Consider the following 19,284-nt stretch of genomic DNA (forward strand, 5'->3'; position numbering starts at 1 on the left):
TGGGTATGTCACATGGCTGGAGATGGTTGCGCCATAATCAATATAGCCTTATTCTCTGGACAGACCTTAGTTCAAGTGTTTCAAATGACATAATCACTGGAATCTTCTTTGCCAGTCCTTGGCTAATACTAGCCACCCATAACTCCCTTTAAGTACTCTGGTTTGGCGGCAACCTGTTTCCCATACTTTTTTTCAAAAAGGTATCAAAAAGCATGAAGTAAGAAAGCAAACTGCATGTCTGCTGACTATATTTTGACTTACAAAGAACAGTGTGAGACTAATTTTTCACTATCAGTTTGGACTGTAAATAGCTGTACAAAATTGTAACAGCATCCAGAACATTACATTGCATAACTTGAAGTTTACATACAGCTCTCTGCTATACACCAGGATGAAGCTTCCAGCCTTTCTTCTCATAGTAGCTCCTGATGTTGTAGCTGTCTTACTGCTAGTATAATTCTACTGCACGGCAGAATTATACTAGCAGTAAGACAGATGCAACATCATTCTACTATACAGGAGAATTATAGTATTATAGTAGTATTACTCTACAGTATCTACTTCTGTGTAATTGCTCTTTTTAAGGATCCATAAATAAAAGTGCACTAATACAATTTTGTTCCAGCACTGTTTGGATCCGTACCCCTGTTGTATAGGTTACTCAAAACCAAGGCAGTATCAGTGAAAAAACTAGATGTAAAATGATACCAGGAAATAGTTTTATGGTTTGGCCCTAGTCAATATGCAACAGAACGTAAACAGGCATTCTATTCATAAAAGTACAATTGAATTAGAAGACATAAAAAGACTGGTTAAAGATTTGTAAAGCTAAACGTCACTAGTAAGCTTTTAAGTAATGTGAGAACAAGCCTGTTAGAGTAATTGTTAGTGCAAACTGAATTTATCTTTCAGTAGGCTTATACAATTTTATTTTTCCCCCCTCAGTTCAAGTCTCTGCATGTTTAAAATGGTTAAAAGCTATACCCGTAACTCATCTCCTGAAGGCATAGTAGAAGGCATAGTACAGGAATAGAGTAGAAGGACTAGGACAGAATGACTTCTATAGCAGTTGGAGGCATTACTGAAGGTTTCTCCCATTACCATTGCGCATGGGCGCTTGATCAGAACTGCTTCTTGGCTTAACCTCTTTACCTTTCATACTTGATGTCACTGACCTGGCCATTGTGGAATTGTTTGGAAAATATATTTTTTAGAAATGAGTTTTCTGTAAAAAAGGTAAGCAGAGAAAAGAGATTTTATACTTTCCCAGTACAAAAGCTAGAAGGAAATACAGAAAACAATCTACTGTTATATATGGGTTTTGGAAGTTACTGAGTCTTTATGCAGACTTGCGCTATGGTGGTTTTGTCAGAAATGTTCTTTTTGTAAAAATCAGATTTTTAAAAATAATGTCAACTAGTAAAATGCATGCATTTCAGGCAGTGCCATCTCTCAGGCAAGATGAATTTTAGTAAATGACAATACTCAATGCTTTCATTAGGTTTGAATGATAGAGACAGCAACGTGTTATGATCATCAAAAGATACAGTAAATCCTCTATGAGGAATACAACAATGGACTATTATCAAGTGCATTAATGTCTCTACTGAACAGATCATAAACACACAACACGAATGCTAATTTAAGGCTTTTTAACATGTTCATGCAAACAGTGCATTAGGGAATGCTTAATCAAAAAAAACAGTAAGACCTATACCATATGAAGTATCACCACGTATTTTTGTCTTGCCTGCAGTGTAGTAATGAGAATATGAATGTTAAGTCTAATTCAGTAGGGTGATCAGTTTCACAAGGTAAAAGGCACTGTCACACCGTAAAATGAAAATGTTCTGTACTGTTGGCCTTCTGCATACTGTCTTGCTGTTTAACCTTTATGTTATAGAGAGTGCATTTTCTTGCAACAAATAGCAGCTGTTTAATGGCAAGAACATTTTCCTATTGCACAGCTGAGAACCAAGAATAGTTCTGTAACATACCCACCATAGATTATCTTCATAACTAGGTGAAACTTGACATTTACTAGAAATTGAACATACTGTGTTTATTGTTCTGCACCTAGAGGCACCACTGGAGTCCATCTTCCCTGTGGGAATAGGAGACTCAGGATGAAGTTTCTCAGTGAGAAACTGTGAGATAGACTGTTTATTGTTGCATCAATTTTTTAAATAATATTTTGTCACATAACATAGAGAAAAAAGTCTAGTTTTTTTTTAAGTTCATGGAGATTGATCCCTCTCTTTCCTTATGCCAGGCAAAGCATTTGCATATATCTGTGGGTGTGGTTATTTTTGGCCCATCCAAGGCAGAATGAAACCTGGGTGAAAGACGTGACCTATCAGTTAACAATGCATCCTTTTGTGAGGGAATGATACATAGTGGTATCACGGTGTCAACATTTTTTCCCTGCTCCCATTTTGTTATCACAAGGAGAGAAATGCTGTATTGCTCTTCATGGACATTCTCATTACTATCAGTGAGAAAAAACTGAGAATTCAGGAGAGAAGACTGAAGATTAAACATGTGTGTCTGAGTATGTATGTGCATACACATGTACACATCTGTGTATAAAATCTGAAATAGGCTTTTTCTTCTTTTAATAGGAGCCTTGGGCCTTGTTCTCACTATAATATAGTTTGATTAATCTACACTTGGGAAAAGCTCCTGTCAAGTTAGTCTGACTTGTATGAGAGGCATTGTGCTCCAAAGTAGTGGTGTTTGAAAAAACAGCAGAGAAGTTCAACCATGTCTCATTACCAGCTTCAGAGCTGGCTGCATGGTTGTATGCTGGCATTAAGCCACACTTTACTTTGGGGCAACTAAAATCAAGAAACCAAATTCTTCTTTGGAAATCTCCCTTCCATGTGGTACTTCAGATGTATCCTGCTAGAACAAATAAGCAGAGAAGGGGAAGATTGCCATTGTTCAAGGAATTACTAGTATTCATCCAGCTTGCCCATTCTTAGGTTAAAAACCAGAAACTGAGATGGAAAGGAGAAATAAAAATTTACTCTTTGTATTTTTTTATGACATGGGTATGCCAAGTTCTGTCAAATAAAGAAGTAAATATTTGGGAAGCAATGCCATCTTTTTATTCACACAAGGAGAAGGAGTGCAAGAGAATGGAGAAGGTGAAAGAGAAAACTCTTACTGGAGATATATAAGGTTGCAGAGGCCTGCAACATCCAGGGGAAGGGTAATGAGAGAGGAAAAAGTAGTGGAGATGGAGAGAAGCTGTTTAAAATGAAAGAGAGAGAAATGTGGAAGGAAATGAATTAGGAGAGGGAAACCTGCAGAGCTACTAGTGGAAATAAAGACATGCAAGTGTAGTGTGCGAAGTGACATTGACTGGAAGATGAGAAGATGACAGCATTGGCAGAACACTGTTCAGGATGATCCCACAGGCCTACAATGCTCTACACACCCACAGCACTTGGGTCTGACAGTGTTACAGAGATGTCAGGAAATGTGCTCAGTCAAATTCATTCAGGTTCTTTCAGCTTATGTCGTCAGGTGCACTGTTTATACCTGCACTGGTAAATATACCAGAGGTGATGGAGGAGGCAGTTCTGTGGGATTTTACTGACTGTGAGTAAGCAGTGAAAACCACTCTTTTGGCCTCTGCCCTTTTTGTTTGACCATGAAAAGTAAGTAGAGATTTATCCAGGTATACCAAGGATGGACCTCTCAAGTGAAGTGTACTGCTTTTACAATCACTTTTATTATTATAGTGACAGTGTTGCTAAATTACTTGAAGATGAAACCAGTAATTGCCAAAAGAAACCCAAAGAAAATAGTACTGAACCATTCTTTTCCAAACCAGTAAATATTCCAGTAGGTGCAATTTTCATTTGTTTGTTTATTCAGAATGTTTTTACTTATTCAAACATTTCGAACAGAAAATTGGCAGTTTATTTCCAAAAGAAAGAAAGCTGTTTTAATTCAGAAAAGAGACTAGAGAATCCACAGTAAGAAATTCTTAGTGCACTGTCTCATATGAAGGCAAATAAAAACACTGTTGGAGCAGCAACGTGCACTAAGTATAGATCTAAATATTTTTATTGGTAAATGGTGTTTATTACTACCTCTAAAGGCTATGATGCCATGTAATCTCAAATTCAGTAATACAGCTCTTGCAGCGATTATTGATATGAGACTTCCACAGAAAACTGTTTCTTAGCTCGCTTTTTTTAAGGTTATTTAGTTACAGTACTGAGATAAGCCTTGTTTCACTGCAGTACTTCAAACTGAGCCTGAATTTCACAGAAGGGAAAGTGTATCGTATACATTTATCTTATATATTAGATTCTGCGAGCAGCTTTCAGTGTACTTTGATCTGTGTATTGTAGTTCTGGGACTCTGTTGATACCATTGTTAGCTGGTGTATAAACCTATCTATAGTTATTTATTAATCTTTTCATTATACTGATTATGGTACTGTGATCTTTTTCAGTGTACCTTGAAGACAGTTTTGTGAAATCCGGTGTATTCAACGTGTCAGAACTTGTGAGGGTGTCAAGAAGTAAGTTATCATTTGCATTTAATCATTTCCAAAGCCTACTATAATCAAGTGAAGGATTTTCCCTTGAAGTTTTTTCTCCTCAAGATGTAAGTTGCATAGGAAATGCCTATAACCATGCACAATTTTAATATATTTGTCCACAGTATTACTGTTCATCTTGCATGTGTTTGTAATAAAACAAATAAGGTCTTCTTCTGTCTCTTTGATATTTAAAGATTGAATCAATTTTTTATATCTCTCTCTGCACACCTTAATGGTCTGATATATCAATAAAATTACCTTATGTAGCAAAATTTTTATTTGTTAGACTTTCAGCTTTTTAAAGTTGCCCTATACATCCTTGAATTTTGCTAAGATGTCTGATTATTCTTTTAGTTTGTTTTTTAATTTGTAGCTCTTAAAAGAAAAATTGCAGCATGGATATAAAAGATAATTAAATTAATGTATTAAATACTAGTGTTTATTTTAGTCTCTTCATTAAGAAGAGAAGTAGTATAGTTGAAAGTTATAGTTAGCAGTGGTGATATCAGCATTATAAAATCTGAATGGTCCAGAATAATCTCTTTTCTGGTGAGGTGAGGAAAAACCAACGAGGCACAAGTTTCCAAAACTGTTTGTCCAGATTTTGCACAGTTGTTAATTCATGCCAGGTCAGGATGTTTGTGGAATTTCTTTAACTTACTGAGGCTTCAAATGCATGTGTTATTTCATTTGCTGTGGTCAGAAATTAGTATTCAACAATTAAAATTATCTGAAGTACCTCAGCAAAACAGTGAGCATTGCCATCCTGCATTGTTAAGGCATACTCTTTTTTTTGTGCTTGCTGAAGATACGGTTTTGTTTTTTTAGGAGGCTGAGGATGTGTGAATTACAGCTTTCTTTTGTCAGGTGATTAAATACATTTTAAAGTGGCAGGCTATTGAGACTGAAAAAGAAACAGTATTGTAATTATGCTATGAAATCGTGCCTTATGCAGCTGTTATATATGATATACTTCTAATAATAAGTTTTAAAGCATGTGGTTTCTGTGGGATTTCTTACCATGCATTTGTTTAACCTCAAGCCGCAACTGTCAGGAAAAATACAAACCTACAGATACGTTACACAACATGCAATTATTCTTTTAAGTTCCAAAGGTAGTTAAAATGCACAATGCACAGACAATGAACAAAGGTAAATACACCACAATATGTAACATATAATTTACTCTTGAGTTGCCAGAGTCTGTATGGTACACAGGAGGTGAAGATAGTGCTGAGTGTATGTATTTGTTGTGTAGGTGTACATATGCAAAGCAGAACCTGTGGCACTGGGTGAAAGAAAAAGTAAGCAGAAAAACATGCGCTCAACACCGAAAGCTATTATTAACAAAAAAGAGTTACCATTAAGGGAAAAGGATTTTTTGTATCCCTGGGTTTATTATTTCCATTTTTTTTCAGTTCTTTAATAAGTAATGCTAGCTGTCCTCATAAGCTCGGCATCATTCATTATAATGTTTGAGGTTTGTGTTATCTTTTTCATATTAGTGATTCCATGTTATCGCTTATAAAACAAAGGTATTATGTCTGCATAACTGTTAAGGAATTTCTAGGTACTGAGGAAGATAATTCACTTTTTTAGATATATAATCATTGATAGAACTTGTCTGTACTTGGTTTCTGCAAGAGGGAGAAAATTAGATACCTGCAGTAACATTTTGATATTTTTCCAAGTGTTAAAAATGAAAAGATGGTTGAAAAGATAGAAGATTATCTTTGATGTTTTATGATGTGTTTTTCAGCACCCATAACCCAGGGAACTGGAGTGAACTTCCCAATTGGAGAGCTTCCGAGCCAGCCATATTACCATGATATGAATTCGGGTGTAAATCTACAGAGGTCCTTGTCCTCTCCACCAAGCAGGTAAAAACTTGAAATGAGTACTAATGTGAACAATGTTTAATAGTGTAGGACAAACAATTCACAAATACTGTCAATAACCAACTATTTTATGAATTTCCTCTGATTTTGCGAGGTTAGCTACTTATGTATGTACCCTAATCTATGTACAGATATGTAAGTTATAAATCTTGTAATTTGAAGTGTTGTAATTATTGTCTGTCATTTCCTATGATATTGAAGATGGTGATAACTTTTGTCAGGGTTTGAAGTGCTCACTAAATCATCTACCAAGAGAATAGCTACACATCCCAAAAATGCTGCTGAGTTGGAGGAAGGTTTAGCAGTTGGGAACATGCTGGCAGGTCTCAGGGTGGTTGCAGACACAAAGGCTGTCTTTGGGAGCTCCCTCTTGGATCTCTGTCTTGAGATATATGTTAGGAAAGCTACTGTTTCTCATGGAAAAGGCATTAAGCCGGGTATGTAAAGAAAAGGTGTCTTTATCCATAACATCAGCCCAGCTCATGAAAGTGTGTTTCCTGCCTCACTCAGGGAGCAGTTCTGAACAGAATGGGAACAAGGAGGAACATGTGAGGTAGTTACAGGCTCCAGGTGCAATTTAATCTGAGGAACCCACTTCTTCCTTGTTCAACATGCTCTCTTCTACTATCTCTCAGAAAGACTCCATTTCCTCCCTCAGGAGAGGCTGATGGGCCCACAGAGGGAGGGGACCTGCAGTGCTCTTCTTCCCACTTCCAGATAACATAGTGTCTGTCAGGCTTCTGGGACCCCTTGCTTTTATGACATTGTTTGATATACCTTGAACTCATAAACACTGTAGGAGTTGTCATTGCCCCACGTTTCTGCAATCCAGTGAGTTAGGAAGTGTCTGCACAGTGGGACAGGATTTAACAGGACTGTCAGGGGGCTGAGGTATTCCTTCACCAGCACCTGGTGCTTCTGAGTTACTTTGCTGGTGTTCCCCTATTTCATTCCATCATATTTTCAGTTTAGCAGTAAACCATGTACATTTTAGAAATGGATGGATTAATTAGAATATATGGATTATTTAGAACAGATAAATTAATTATCACAGTGTTGTAGTAGTAATAGTAATAACAACAACGACACATAATTAAAACCTTCATCCTAGTTTTCTTTGGCAGTCACTATAACAGCTCAGTATATATTGCTATGAAGAATCTTGACTTGCCCCCACTGTATTGAAGTTCTGCCTCATTTTATATAGTGTAACTTGAAATATGGGCCTTTTGTTGTTTTTGATTAAACTAGTCAGAAGTGAAAAGTGTTTGTTTCAGGCTAGACCCCTTTGTCATGGTTTGAGATAGCCCCAAAATCCAATTCCCTAGCTCCATTCCTCCTCCCACATCTCAACCTAATGTGAGATGGGTTTTTTCCAGACAAAACACAGACTCAAAGTGGGGGAAAGGGAATATATTACAATGACTGTACAAATAAATACCATATCACATTATACACATGATCACAACTATCTCTACCATGACATATAGTATTTACAGTGGACCAGATCTCTTCTCCCCTCCAAATAAAAGTCCAGGAGGGAAAGAAGGACAGATCCCTTTCAGTCTCTGAACAGCAGCATCTTCTGAGGCAGCAGTCTGTCTTCTTCACATGCATGCAGCAGCTGATAGCTGGCTTTCTGCCAGCATCCACGAGGGAGGTATYCAASCTCCCTTGACCCCCTTGACGCAGGCAAAGGGGTTTTCCGTGGGCTTCGTAACCCCAGACAAGGTCGTATCACCACGTCATATCACGAAGACACAGGGGGGTCTTCGTGACGGTCTGGTATCTCTTGCAGGGCCTCTGTGCCCTGTCTCTCTGGCTGCCACCGTGGCAGCAGTGCAAGGGGGGGAGCCAAGGTCAACTCCCCCCGCATTCCATCTGGAGCTCTCTAGCTCCTTTCTCTCCGGTACTGCTGTACTCCAAGGCTCCTCTCAAATAGGAGTCCATGTCCCTCTTTTCTCAGAGGGATCTCAAAGGAGTTTTAGGGGATCTGGTACAGTCTTACCCCCAGAACTCTGTCTCTCAGGCTGCTGGCTCTCTTTCTCCCGGCTCTCCTTCCAGGAGTCTTCTCTGGTGCTGCATGTTGTTTCTGCTGCTCCTTCAGTTCAGGTTCTTATCTCTGGCTCTCTGCCACCGTTTCTCTGGTCAGTGCCGGCTGCTGCTCTGTGCCCATGGAGAAAACATCTCCCGGCATAACTACAGGCACCTAGCCCAGCTTTATGCTGTTCCAGGTCCCTGCAGCCCCCCCAGCCAGGGGCTGGGAGGGCCCAGAGGGCCCAAGGGGCTCAGAGCCCCTTCCTCGTGGCTCTACAACATGGCCACCTCTCCTGCAACCAAACTACAACTCATCTCTTCCGGTGAGCTTGTGGGATGTTGACATTTTTGCAGGAGCGCCCATTGGGCAGAACTTCAAAACTTCCAGGGGTTTCCACCCCTTGGGGTCTACCACTTTCTTTAGCCTCTGGGGGAAAGCAAGATCCAAACCACTACACCCTTTGAAAAGCTTAGGAGTTTGATCTGATGAAATACAATAAAATACATTTTTTCCTCATTTACACATTCACAAAAGCTCCTGTTCTACCTTGTCTTTATTAGTAATACTTTACAGTGAATTGTTTTGCTTTCCTGGTTTCTGTGTAATATTTAATACCCTCATGACACAATCTCTCTTTGGTAGGCTACAGCAACTGGTTTCTTGGTTGTTCAGTGAAATGCTGGTAGATTTTATGTTACCCGTTCATGCCATCTCTGAAATATTAAGTCAGATGAAAAATGCAAGCACATACCTGCATTACATATTACTAAGTAACATCACCTGTGCAAGTTAATGTAGGCTCTAATATCCACTTTTTTTCCTTTGCAAGCCTGAATTACTCTCTGTTTGAAATATCTGTTGAAATCCAAACAGTTTATATACCACTACTAGCTGAATATCATATTCACTGCCAAATTTCACAATTCTTCAACAGCAAAAGACCCAAAACTATCTCCATAGATGAAAATATGGAGCCAAGCCCAACAGGAGACTTCTATCCTTCTCCAAATTCACCAGCTGCGGGGAGTCGGACATGGCATGAAAGAGATCAAGGTGAGTAACATGGGATTATTTTATCTTGAAGTATATTCAAATATACAAGTTGTTGCATCTGCCTTTCCATTCCTGCAATAAAATGATGGCTTTTCAGAATAATATTTTTTTTTCTGTCTGGAGTATATATATGCTGCTTTTGTAAATGTAGTTAAAACTAACAGTCAACAGGATATTGTATAAACAACTGTGTAATAATTTTTCCATCCGGAGATAGACTTATTATTTGAAAAGATGTGTGGAAAGTGAGGTACTCGATATTGTGTATGCTGTGATCATCCCAGCAGAATTTTAAGGAAAAACCAAAACATTTATGATTTAGTCAACACTAGATTATGCAGTTTCTGTTATACCATGACAGACTCCTATATGTGCATTTAGTCCACACCACGTGACTCAGAATAGGTCCAATAGTTCTTTTCTGAAGAACCCACATGTAGCTCTGTGGGACTATATCCATATGCTAAGGGATGGTGGTAAGTGTTGTGTTCTGGATTATCCAAAATAACAAACATGTTTGTGTGGAGAAAAAAGTTACGTCTGTCAAAACAGTGAAATTAATTGTCACAATTTCCCTCATGTTATCTTGATGCTTTATAAACCTAGATGCCACTGTAGTCTTTTACCTCCCCTTTTTTGGTGTGAAAGTGTATTTAAACACTTATATTTAAACAGTGTTTGTTAATGGATCCTATGGCTGATCCATGGTGCTGCAGCTATCTGGAGAGTCTGTGAAATGTGCAGTACAGTATGTACAAGTGAAATAGAGAAAAAGACATTGCTTCCCTTGCTGATGTTCTGATGTTTGCCCTTCTTTTCCACGTCCACTGTTCATCATTGCTCTCTGTTCTTCAATAACGGACTGACCCTTTGGTTTTATCTCATTTTTATATTGTTTTAAGGCTTTTTTTTTTCCATTTTATTTCTCTTTCTTTTTTTTCGTGCTAAGTTTTCTCCTTTATCTCCATGTGCAAGGTAGCGTGTGATTGGTGTTTATTTTAACTGCCTTTTATTTTCACATTTCTGTTGTAGTTGGTCTCCTTTTAATCTGCTTCTGCTTACCCTCTGATTATTAGGCTGTTCCTCTCACACAATATTTACTAGTCTTTTTCTTCATAATTTCTTCTGTACTTACTTTTTCTCATGGAGGCTCAGGTGTTGTCTTATTTTTAGCTGCTTGCAGGGTTCACTTTTGAATCTCTACAAAAAATCTTACCTGTGGCTTTGCCTAACCAAATTTAGGAACAGAAAATAGGACTTCTGACAACCAGAATCTTCCTCTTTATGCAAAATATTTTCCTACCTGTTTTGCCAGGAAATTTTAGTATTTTCATGAAAGATCAGATTGTACCTAAAATAAATGTTGTATTTTTTAGATAAATTATTTTTGTAATTGTTAAAACAACCCATTGTTTCTCTCTAAACTGGTCTCCAGTTTTGAAATTAAGTCCTTTTGTGCCGCTGAGTGAGCTATAGGGGTTTCTGACAAGTGCAGAGCTGTATTGACATCTGAGCACAAGTCCTGCTGACAGAGCCTTTCGTGAATTATCTCTATAGTTCTGAAGTATCTCAATTACATTTTAGGTCTTGAATCATTCTGCTTGCAAAGAACCATGTTCCATGAACCCTGGATTTGTTCAGTTTTACCAACTTTCTTCATGTTACAATTATCAGTAGTGAACAATGTTAAAATTCAGACTGCTTGAGTATATTTACAATGAACCTTTACTTAATTTCTGTACCACAGGGTAGCTAGACTTCTGGACTGAAACAGCCTTTAACTCTGTATGTTTTATAAACCAGTGAACTCCAAATGAGGAAGAGAGAATAAAGGAGGCAGACTTAAATCAGTGTATTTTACTTTTGCTTCCTGGAGTTGGCATGCCTCCCTGAATATTGTGTCTTCCAGAACTACTGCACCTAGTGAAATTTTACTGGATCCTTGACAGAGAGATTGTCTTTGAGACACTATAAAGAATTTTGGTTTTTTCTGTCCTTAAGATGTTCTTCCATTCCTGCAAAGGCACAGATATACCACTGTCCAGTGTGAAAACCATTGCTCGAGGGAAACATAAGGCTTTTGCCCCTAAATGGTTATGTTTGGCTCCAATCACTTTCTGAAGTTATCCTGTTGTTGCAAAAACCCTGTAAGGTGGTAACTGCAATGCCTGTCCTTGATGTGTGGCCTCACTGGGAAGGAGTATGTGGCAGCTCCTGGCGTATTTGTTCTGCTGCTAGTTTGTAACATGCTTGATATGATCTTCATGGCACTGATTTCTGCTCTCTGGTGACCCGTGGTAGGACCCGAGAGAATGGCATGAAGTTGTGTCAGGACGAGATTTAGGTTAGATATTAGGAAAAGGTTTTTCACCCTGAGTGTGATTGGGTACTGGAACAGCCTCCCCAGAGAACTGGTCACAGCACCAAGCCTGCCAGAATTTAGGAAGTGTTTGGACAATGCACATGGTGTGGCTCTTGGGGCTGTCTTGTGCGGGGCCAGGAGCTGGACTTTGATCATCCTTGTGAGTCCTTTCCAGTTGAGGATATTCTATGATGATTCTGTGATTCATAAGAGCATGTATCTGTATAAAGCTCCCTTTAGACACAGTGATCTTACTATGATACAGTGCTTATGAAAACTTCTTTTTCTGTTTCCTTACTCCTGCAAACACAAAGCTAACAGCAATAGCAGTTTGAAGGTGGTTTCTATGCCAGAGATCTCACTGGTGTTACTTCCCTCCTATGGATATCCACATGCCATATGAAGTTAGTGGTAAATGAAAAGAAATAAGCCATTTGGGCTCACATTTGTGTTCATATGGTGTCAATAGGGAACACATATAGTCACAACAGGTACTGCTTCTTCAGGCAGTGTCCAAAGGTCATCAGCATCAGAAATGTGAATATTTCCACAGTACCCACAAATAAGACTATGCAGAGATATCGTGTTTATGGGTAGGTAGCTTGTCTTTCACTGTAATGCAATTTTAAGTTTTCTAAGAGAAATAAAATGAAGAATGGGATTGATAGTAATTGATACAGTGTTACTAATTTCAGTTTCATTGTCTAAGTTTCAAACCTGACAGAGAGCTTCTGAGCTTAGATAGACAGATCTAATTTCTTCATCTCCATATCTAAGTGTAATGTATTTTCATAGAAGTTGCAATTAGATAGCTTTGAAAGACTCTTTAATTATGCAGGCTTTTCATATCTTTAACTCTATTTGTAAAAAAGCAGAAATGTCTTGATGGTGGTAGTTTGGAACTGGAAATAAACACAATAAAACAATACTAGCTGAAGCAGATTGTAACAACGTAGTTAGAGTTTCATAAGTGTGTAAGAGATATCTTACAATTTTGATAAAGAAAACAGGAGAAAAATTAATGAGTACCACATAAATATACTGAGATTAAAAGAGGACAGATGAAAATTTGCAGTGGGGTAGAACAAGTTAGATCAACCTTGTTTTCAAAAACAAATACCATGCAGTTTAGTCAGTGAGTAGACATTAGGAGAGGAGTGATTCTGCTGTAATCTCCATAGCTTCTATAGGTTCTCTGTGCAGGCACACATCATGAGGGGTAGCAAAATGACTACAGGAGTGCTTGTGATGTAGCCAGGACGTGGCATTCGTGAAACTAAGTAAAGTAAATCTACCCCAGTTACAGCAAAATCTTGCTCATACCAGAATCTGCTTTCAGTTGCAAAACTCCAGATTTTGTCCTTTTGCTGTTAACTGTCTTCCTGTTATACTGCTGCCAAAAATATTTTGATAAGATTTCCAGATGTTGTACTTTATAGTCTATTTTCAGGGAGCTGGCTGTTTGAGGATGTAATTCTGGGCAGAAATAAGTAAGTGTATTTGAAAAATAGTAAGTTTAGAAATGGCAAAAACTTAATTAAAGACAATCCACAAAAAATTACATTACTGATCCGATATAAAAATATAAAACTTCCTCTAATTAACCAAAATTAAAATTGAAAATAATTTTTTATTTTATTTATTTAAGTCAGATTATAAATCCCAATGGAAGAAAAGAAAACCTTATGAAGCCATGATACTGTCCCGGATGTTTACTTCATTGCCTTGCAAAAAAGTTTGTGACTATTTTAAAAATACATGCAACCACAAGAGTATATGTAACAGTTTCAAAAACAAATAAAAAAAATACTGCAGAATTACAATGTGTTTTTTTACTGTACAGTTGTTGTGGGAAGAGTCTGTAGTTCAGGCCATTATTTTTGCTGTCTTAAATACTTATAAACCTTGCTCGATTTGCATGATTTTTTGAGACAGATTTGATGTCTTCTGGTAGAGCAAATAGACAGGTTTATAACTGCAACTATTTCTCCTAAACCTTCTCTTTGCCATTAGCCTTCCAAGTAATTAACCATTCTTCAAACATCTCACAGTCCCAGAAAGTGAAGTCATCTCTGAGAATGGTGCATTACTTAAAAGTAGGGTCCTAACATGACAATTAGGAGCTCAAATGCTGTGTCTTCTGTGAGATGTTGTGCAAGTTATTTATTCTCTCTTGTGCTTACTTTCTTCCAACTGGATGTCTTTATAACTTCAAAAATGTCTGAATCGTGTCTTAACACTTCTATCAGTAGAAAATATATTTTATATCTAAAAAATAACTTGCTGTAGATCTCTTCCAATCTTCTTTTTTCCAGGTTGCTGTTACTCAATTCTTTACATGGTTCCATATGAAACAAAATTTTGAGTTCCTACAGTAGTAAGACTTTGTGAAATAAATATAAGTTTCTGCATGAGTAAAATTGCTGACTGTTTTATAAATTTAGAAATTTTATACAGGTAGAAAAAAAACCAATCCACCTCACAATTTGGAAGAGGAAGTTATTAAAAATACATAAAAAATTAGTGACTAGTGCAGTTGATAAAGAGCACTTAGGACCTAATAGGCTAAGAACTGTTGTTGGACATCTTGATTTACTAACGTGTAAGTAAATCAGACACTTTTTCCTTAACTGTTTCTTTAAGGGAACAGGAATATGACAAGAGGGGAGCAGAGTGTATGTGTATGTGGCTTTCTTTCTGAAAGCTATCTTGACAAAGTTCATTAACATAGTTGCAGGCAATTTCAGTATCTGTCCTTGAGATCTGTTTTACTGTTCTAGTGTTACAAAAATGTGTACATTGGAAATAAATAAAACAGGGGTTATCAACTATGCATGCTGTTATAAAAGTTGATTCATGTGGCTTTCCATAGTAGTCAGTTGTCTAGAAATACTGAATGTCAATATACAATGAAGTGAATTTTATAGTTTCTTCATCATGTTAATTCTCTTACACCTCACCCACTTCTACCAACAGTCAAGAGCTAAGATACCAGCACACCATTAAAACTGAAACAGCTGGACCACCCTCAGTGATTGTTTGGCCAGCAGCTGTTGAACTCTCCACTTCTCAGGTCCCAACTCCCTCTATCAGATACCCCTCTTCTGGACACTTGTCCCCTTTTGCTTTCTCCCCATCCACAGGACAGTCCTTCTCCACTGGGATCCTTCCCAATGGCTCTTTCGTTCTTGGGCCTTTGACTCATCAGTCATCAAGGGAGGATGTTCTAATTTTCAAAGTGAGGGAACTAAAAGAGGAAGTTGTTAATGTGGTCCAGGAGTTGAGAACAGTAACAGATCACCTTGGCTTTTTGGTGTCCTGTCTTAGACAGGGTTTGGAATTTTTTCCAACTGCTGGTGCTGTTTCTGAAGGTTAATGCTTTAGAAACACCGACTCCATCTAACAGACTAATTCATCTTGCAAACATTTACCTTAATGAATGTCTAATAAATGCAGTTCTGTGTTTGTGACTCAGTCCGAGTTCTCAAAATCCTTGTATCTCAAAGCTTCTTTGAAAGCAATTTATGTCTTGTTAGTAACTTGTTACTTCTGCCTTTGTGTTTTTTATTATTTCAAAATACTCTTTAAGAAATATATACACACACAAACGTTTTATATCTGGCTATCTCAATAGATATAATTTTCTATGTTTTTAACTAGTATAGACTTATTTTATAAACTTAGTGAACTAGTGTTTTTGGCTAGTTATCACAGTAGTCAAGTGCTGCCAGTTGATGTTTTCATAACTTCATAACTTTCATAACTTCACTTTCATAAAGTGAGATGTACTTTCCACCGAGTAACTTCTCAATGTGTACTTCCAGAGAAAATTCTTAGCCATGACTTCTCTTAGCTTGTTGCCTGCTATGATGCTGGAAGAGGCATCACAGTAACAAACAGCTCTAGTGAGTAAGTCATACTTGGGAGGCGACAGTTTGGGTTTTCTTTCTTGGTTGCAGAACAAGGCATTGGTAGTTTTCATTGAATGAACATTGTGTCTACTTGTTAAAAATCAATATTTCTGCTGCGATAGTTAAAACAAATTTAAAACCAATAGGGAATTGCTTTACTTTTTGTTTCCATAGGGGCAATTCGGCAAGAAAAGCTGCTGGTACATAAAATAAGTAAAATATTATTTTCATGAAGATGAAAAGTGCTTTCTTATTCTTAAAGTTTGAAAGGCACTAAGTATAGAAAAATAGATGAAGGCGCTTTCAAATGCTTATTTAATAAAAATACAGAGAAAGAGAAAATAATAATGCATGAACAGGATAGCCAAAATGTTATCTCAAAATGTGTGAAGGTGTTTGTTCATCAAGAAAATTTACATCCTCCATTACTGAGTGGAATTATGTTAAGTTTACGCTCTCTCCAAAAAGTAAAGCAACAGAGATTATACTTTTTTTCTGTGTTTAGAATAGCTTTAGACCAATTTGCAACCTGTTCATTAGTATCTTCAAATATTCAGAGAAGCAGATGAGGAATTAATTAATGTTTTCTATGCATGATTAGTGAGTGAAATACACTCAAGATCCCCCATATAGACCAGTGAAAGATGTAAGTGCAAAAGCATATTTTTCTTGTATGTGTAGCACTTATTCTGCAATGAACTTTATTCTGTGGAAACATCATGTTACCTTGATGGTGACTCTAGATGTCCTTTAATTGAAATTAGTGATAAAATGCATGTATTAATGCAAGATTTGGCCCAGGAAATATGATGTGTCATTTTCCTGTCCCAATGTTGCTGAATAAGAGATTTCATTAGTATTTTTGAAACCAATAAGCTTGTAGTAGACCTTGTAGGGTATGTATTATCCTGTATGATTGAACTGATGTGGTGCAGAATATCTTCACTTATGAAAAGAATAGGTATCTAGTACCTCACTGAATTTTTTTTGTTATGTGACATACATGAGATGAAAAAAAGTAATTTAACCCACATATTGAAACTCTTTTGGACACCTCTCCTTTTTTGTCTTCATTCATAAATTCTTTGTTTCTGTGCTGTATAGATAGATATATTTGAAAAGGTCCTCTTTTTTACTGCTTTCATACAACCTGTATCAAACTGGATCGAAGTAGTATATTTAAATGAGTTAATGATTTTCTCTCCATTCAAGACCATTCCTTTACATGATTTTATCTCAAATTCCCCTTTAATCCTATTGCATTAAAAACTGGGAATACTTTTCTGACTTTTGCAGTTACGGTTACAATGTTGACTTTATTTTCTAGCCAAGGTCCTTGGAGTCTCAGCATTAATGAGATGTTATAGCTGTACATTTTCCTTGAAGTCTGGATGACTTTCTGTAGGATAATTTAATAAATGACTGAAATGTACTCCAAAGTCTTTATAATTTGTTTTGTTTTTTAATAAGATTTTCTCAGTCTCCCAGAATGCTCTTCTGTCACAGCTATCTGCTGGAATCAAATCTCTCAATATTGCTTCATAGATGAGGAAATGGCCCAGTCTGTTTCTGAAGTGTGAAGTTAAATAAAAAAGTAGTCAAATACCTAAAGTACACTGTAACTACTTAAGGGTTTTTATGGCAGTGCAGATTTCTTGGAGCCTCATGTAGCTTTGTTAGTGATGGTATATATATTCGTTACAGCAATGCTGTATTTTTGGTCTGATGCTTTTTACCTCTGTTTCCAAAATCAGTCTCATTACTTGCAGTGGGTGCTCCATGTTTAACAGGTGGCAACCCCACTGAGCTCTGTATTACTCCTAAGTACTTCCCATATGACATCTGATGGCTGTGTTGGTACAGAGGTGGTTGGATAAACTGAGTCTGAAGCTGTAGGAAGACCTGAGACAGGAGAAGCTGCAGAGGTGTAGTCTGGCACTCTGCAGCTGCTCCCTGTGGGTCTCTGTGGAGGTGGTGGAGACATTCTCACTTTTTTCCAGCAGCAACACCCCAGATCCCCATGGTCTCTGTGGTGACACCAGCCTCATGGGGCTCACACAGCTGCACCATGTTTCTGGTATGAGCTGAGGGTGAGGATAGGTGAGGAAGGCTGGCCAGCTTTATGCCAGCAGATCATAGTCATGCTGATTATGAACCTTACCTAGGAGGTTTACTGTTGCTTTCTGGTGAGGAGTGACAAGATGGGTTTGAAGAATGGGAACTAAGAATTTCTGCCCAAAGTTCTTGCAGGACAGCATGCCATAGTTTCAGCCTAATCTTAGTGGGAATACATACAAATTTAAATAGGAATAATCTCTTCACTATGGGAGGTAATTGCATGTCATATGATGCAGTCAAACAACTGTTATGGGATTAGGTCTGTATGTCCTGCCCTACTGTTGAATGTGTTTTGAAATTACTTTGGGATATGGATGGGTTTGATGCACACATATTCAATATTTATGCTTTAATCTAACCATCCTAGCTTTCCTCATGCCTTGTTTTATGAAAAGCCTTTTGTTAAAAGTGAAAAAATTTTCAAAAGGTAATTTTAGGAAACATATATTAATTATCCTAACTTAAATGACCATGCACTAGAATTATACTTTCCAAAAGCTTGTGCATATAATTTTAACAGGAGCTATACTGAGTTGTTTTGCTTTGTGTCCATAAAATGTAGGATAATCAGTAATTCAATGGAGTATTTCAGTTGTCCAACTTTATACAGTTGGTCACAAACACCAACAAAAAGCAGCCTGCATTTGTTTCTAGATAGGTTCCTCTGGGTTTCCAGCACACCTCCCTATCCTCCCCCTCCCCAGATATGCTGTCTGTTTTACAAACCCCTTTCTGTTGAGGAAAAGAAAGTAATTGAGGTCAACACAGCCCACAGAATGTGGCAGTCAGTAATGGAGTAGAGTATTCTGCAAGTTCATGTGGGTAAGGATGAGAAGAATGACATGTCCACACCGTTTAAAGGATTGTCAGCTTTTGTGTTTCATTTGTCTGGAAGTTCTTGTATCACTTCTCTTATGTATATTAATACTTATTGAGCAATACAAAATAAAATTGTGCAATTTATTAGAAGACTAATGAACAAAGACATAATTCAGTTGGTATCACAAGTAATTTAGTCATTTTGCTGTAGCTTTTCTGAATTGAAATATTGTTTTATTGTTTTGCTTGACAGCTTACAATACTGAAAATGATATTGGTAGAAATTCTAGTCTAGCTCCTCTTCCTAAGTTTTTCAATACAAATCACAAAAGATAATAGATTGAAGTGGCTTATCTGTTGTGAAATGGCAGAATAGCATGACAGAGTGTTTAATTAGCCTTGGGCATGGTTCCTGATGGGAAAACAGGTGTCACAGTCTGGTAGACTGGATTGTGTAATAGAGGAGGTATGCCTGTGAAAATAACATTGGCACTAAGTAGGCTGATTTGAAGATGGGAGGTTAT

General features: G+C 37.4%; 1 protein-coding gene across 7 annotated transcripts in view; it reads left to right on the top strand.

Annotated features, from left to right (window-relative positions):
• NFIB (nuclear factor I B) overlaps window positions 1-19,284 on the top strand; it is a 169,248-nt gene that overhangs the window by 101,306 nt on the left and 48,658 nt on the right. For all 7 annotated transcript variants that reach the window (XM_008921623.3, XM_008921624.3, XM_018070282.2 and 4 more), the window contains exons 4-6: window positions 4,472-4,540; window positions 6,321-6,441; window positions 9,432-9,550. In XM_008921623.3, the coding sequence (XP_008919871.1) occupies window positions 4,472-4,540; window positions 6,321-6,441; window positions 9,432-9,550 (309 nt within the window). The remainder of the gene's footprint in view (window positions 1-4,471; window positions 4,541-6,320; window positions 6,442-9,431; window positions 9,551-19,284) is intronic.

Source organism: Manacus vitellinus, unplaced genomic scaffold (assembly GCF_001715985.3).
Source record: "Manacus vitellinus isolate BGI_N305 unplaced genomic scaffold, ASM171598v3 scaffold_18_pilon, whole genome shotgun sequence".
Taxonomy (NCBI): Eukaryota; Metazoa; Chordata; class Aves; order Passeriformes; family Pipridae; genus Manacus; species Manacus vitellinus.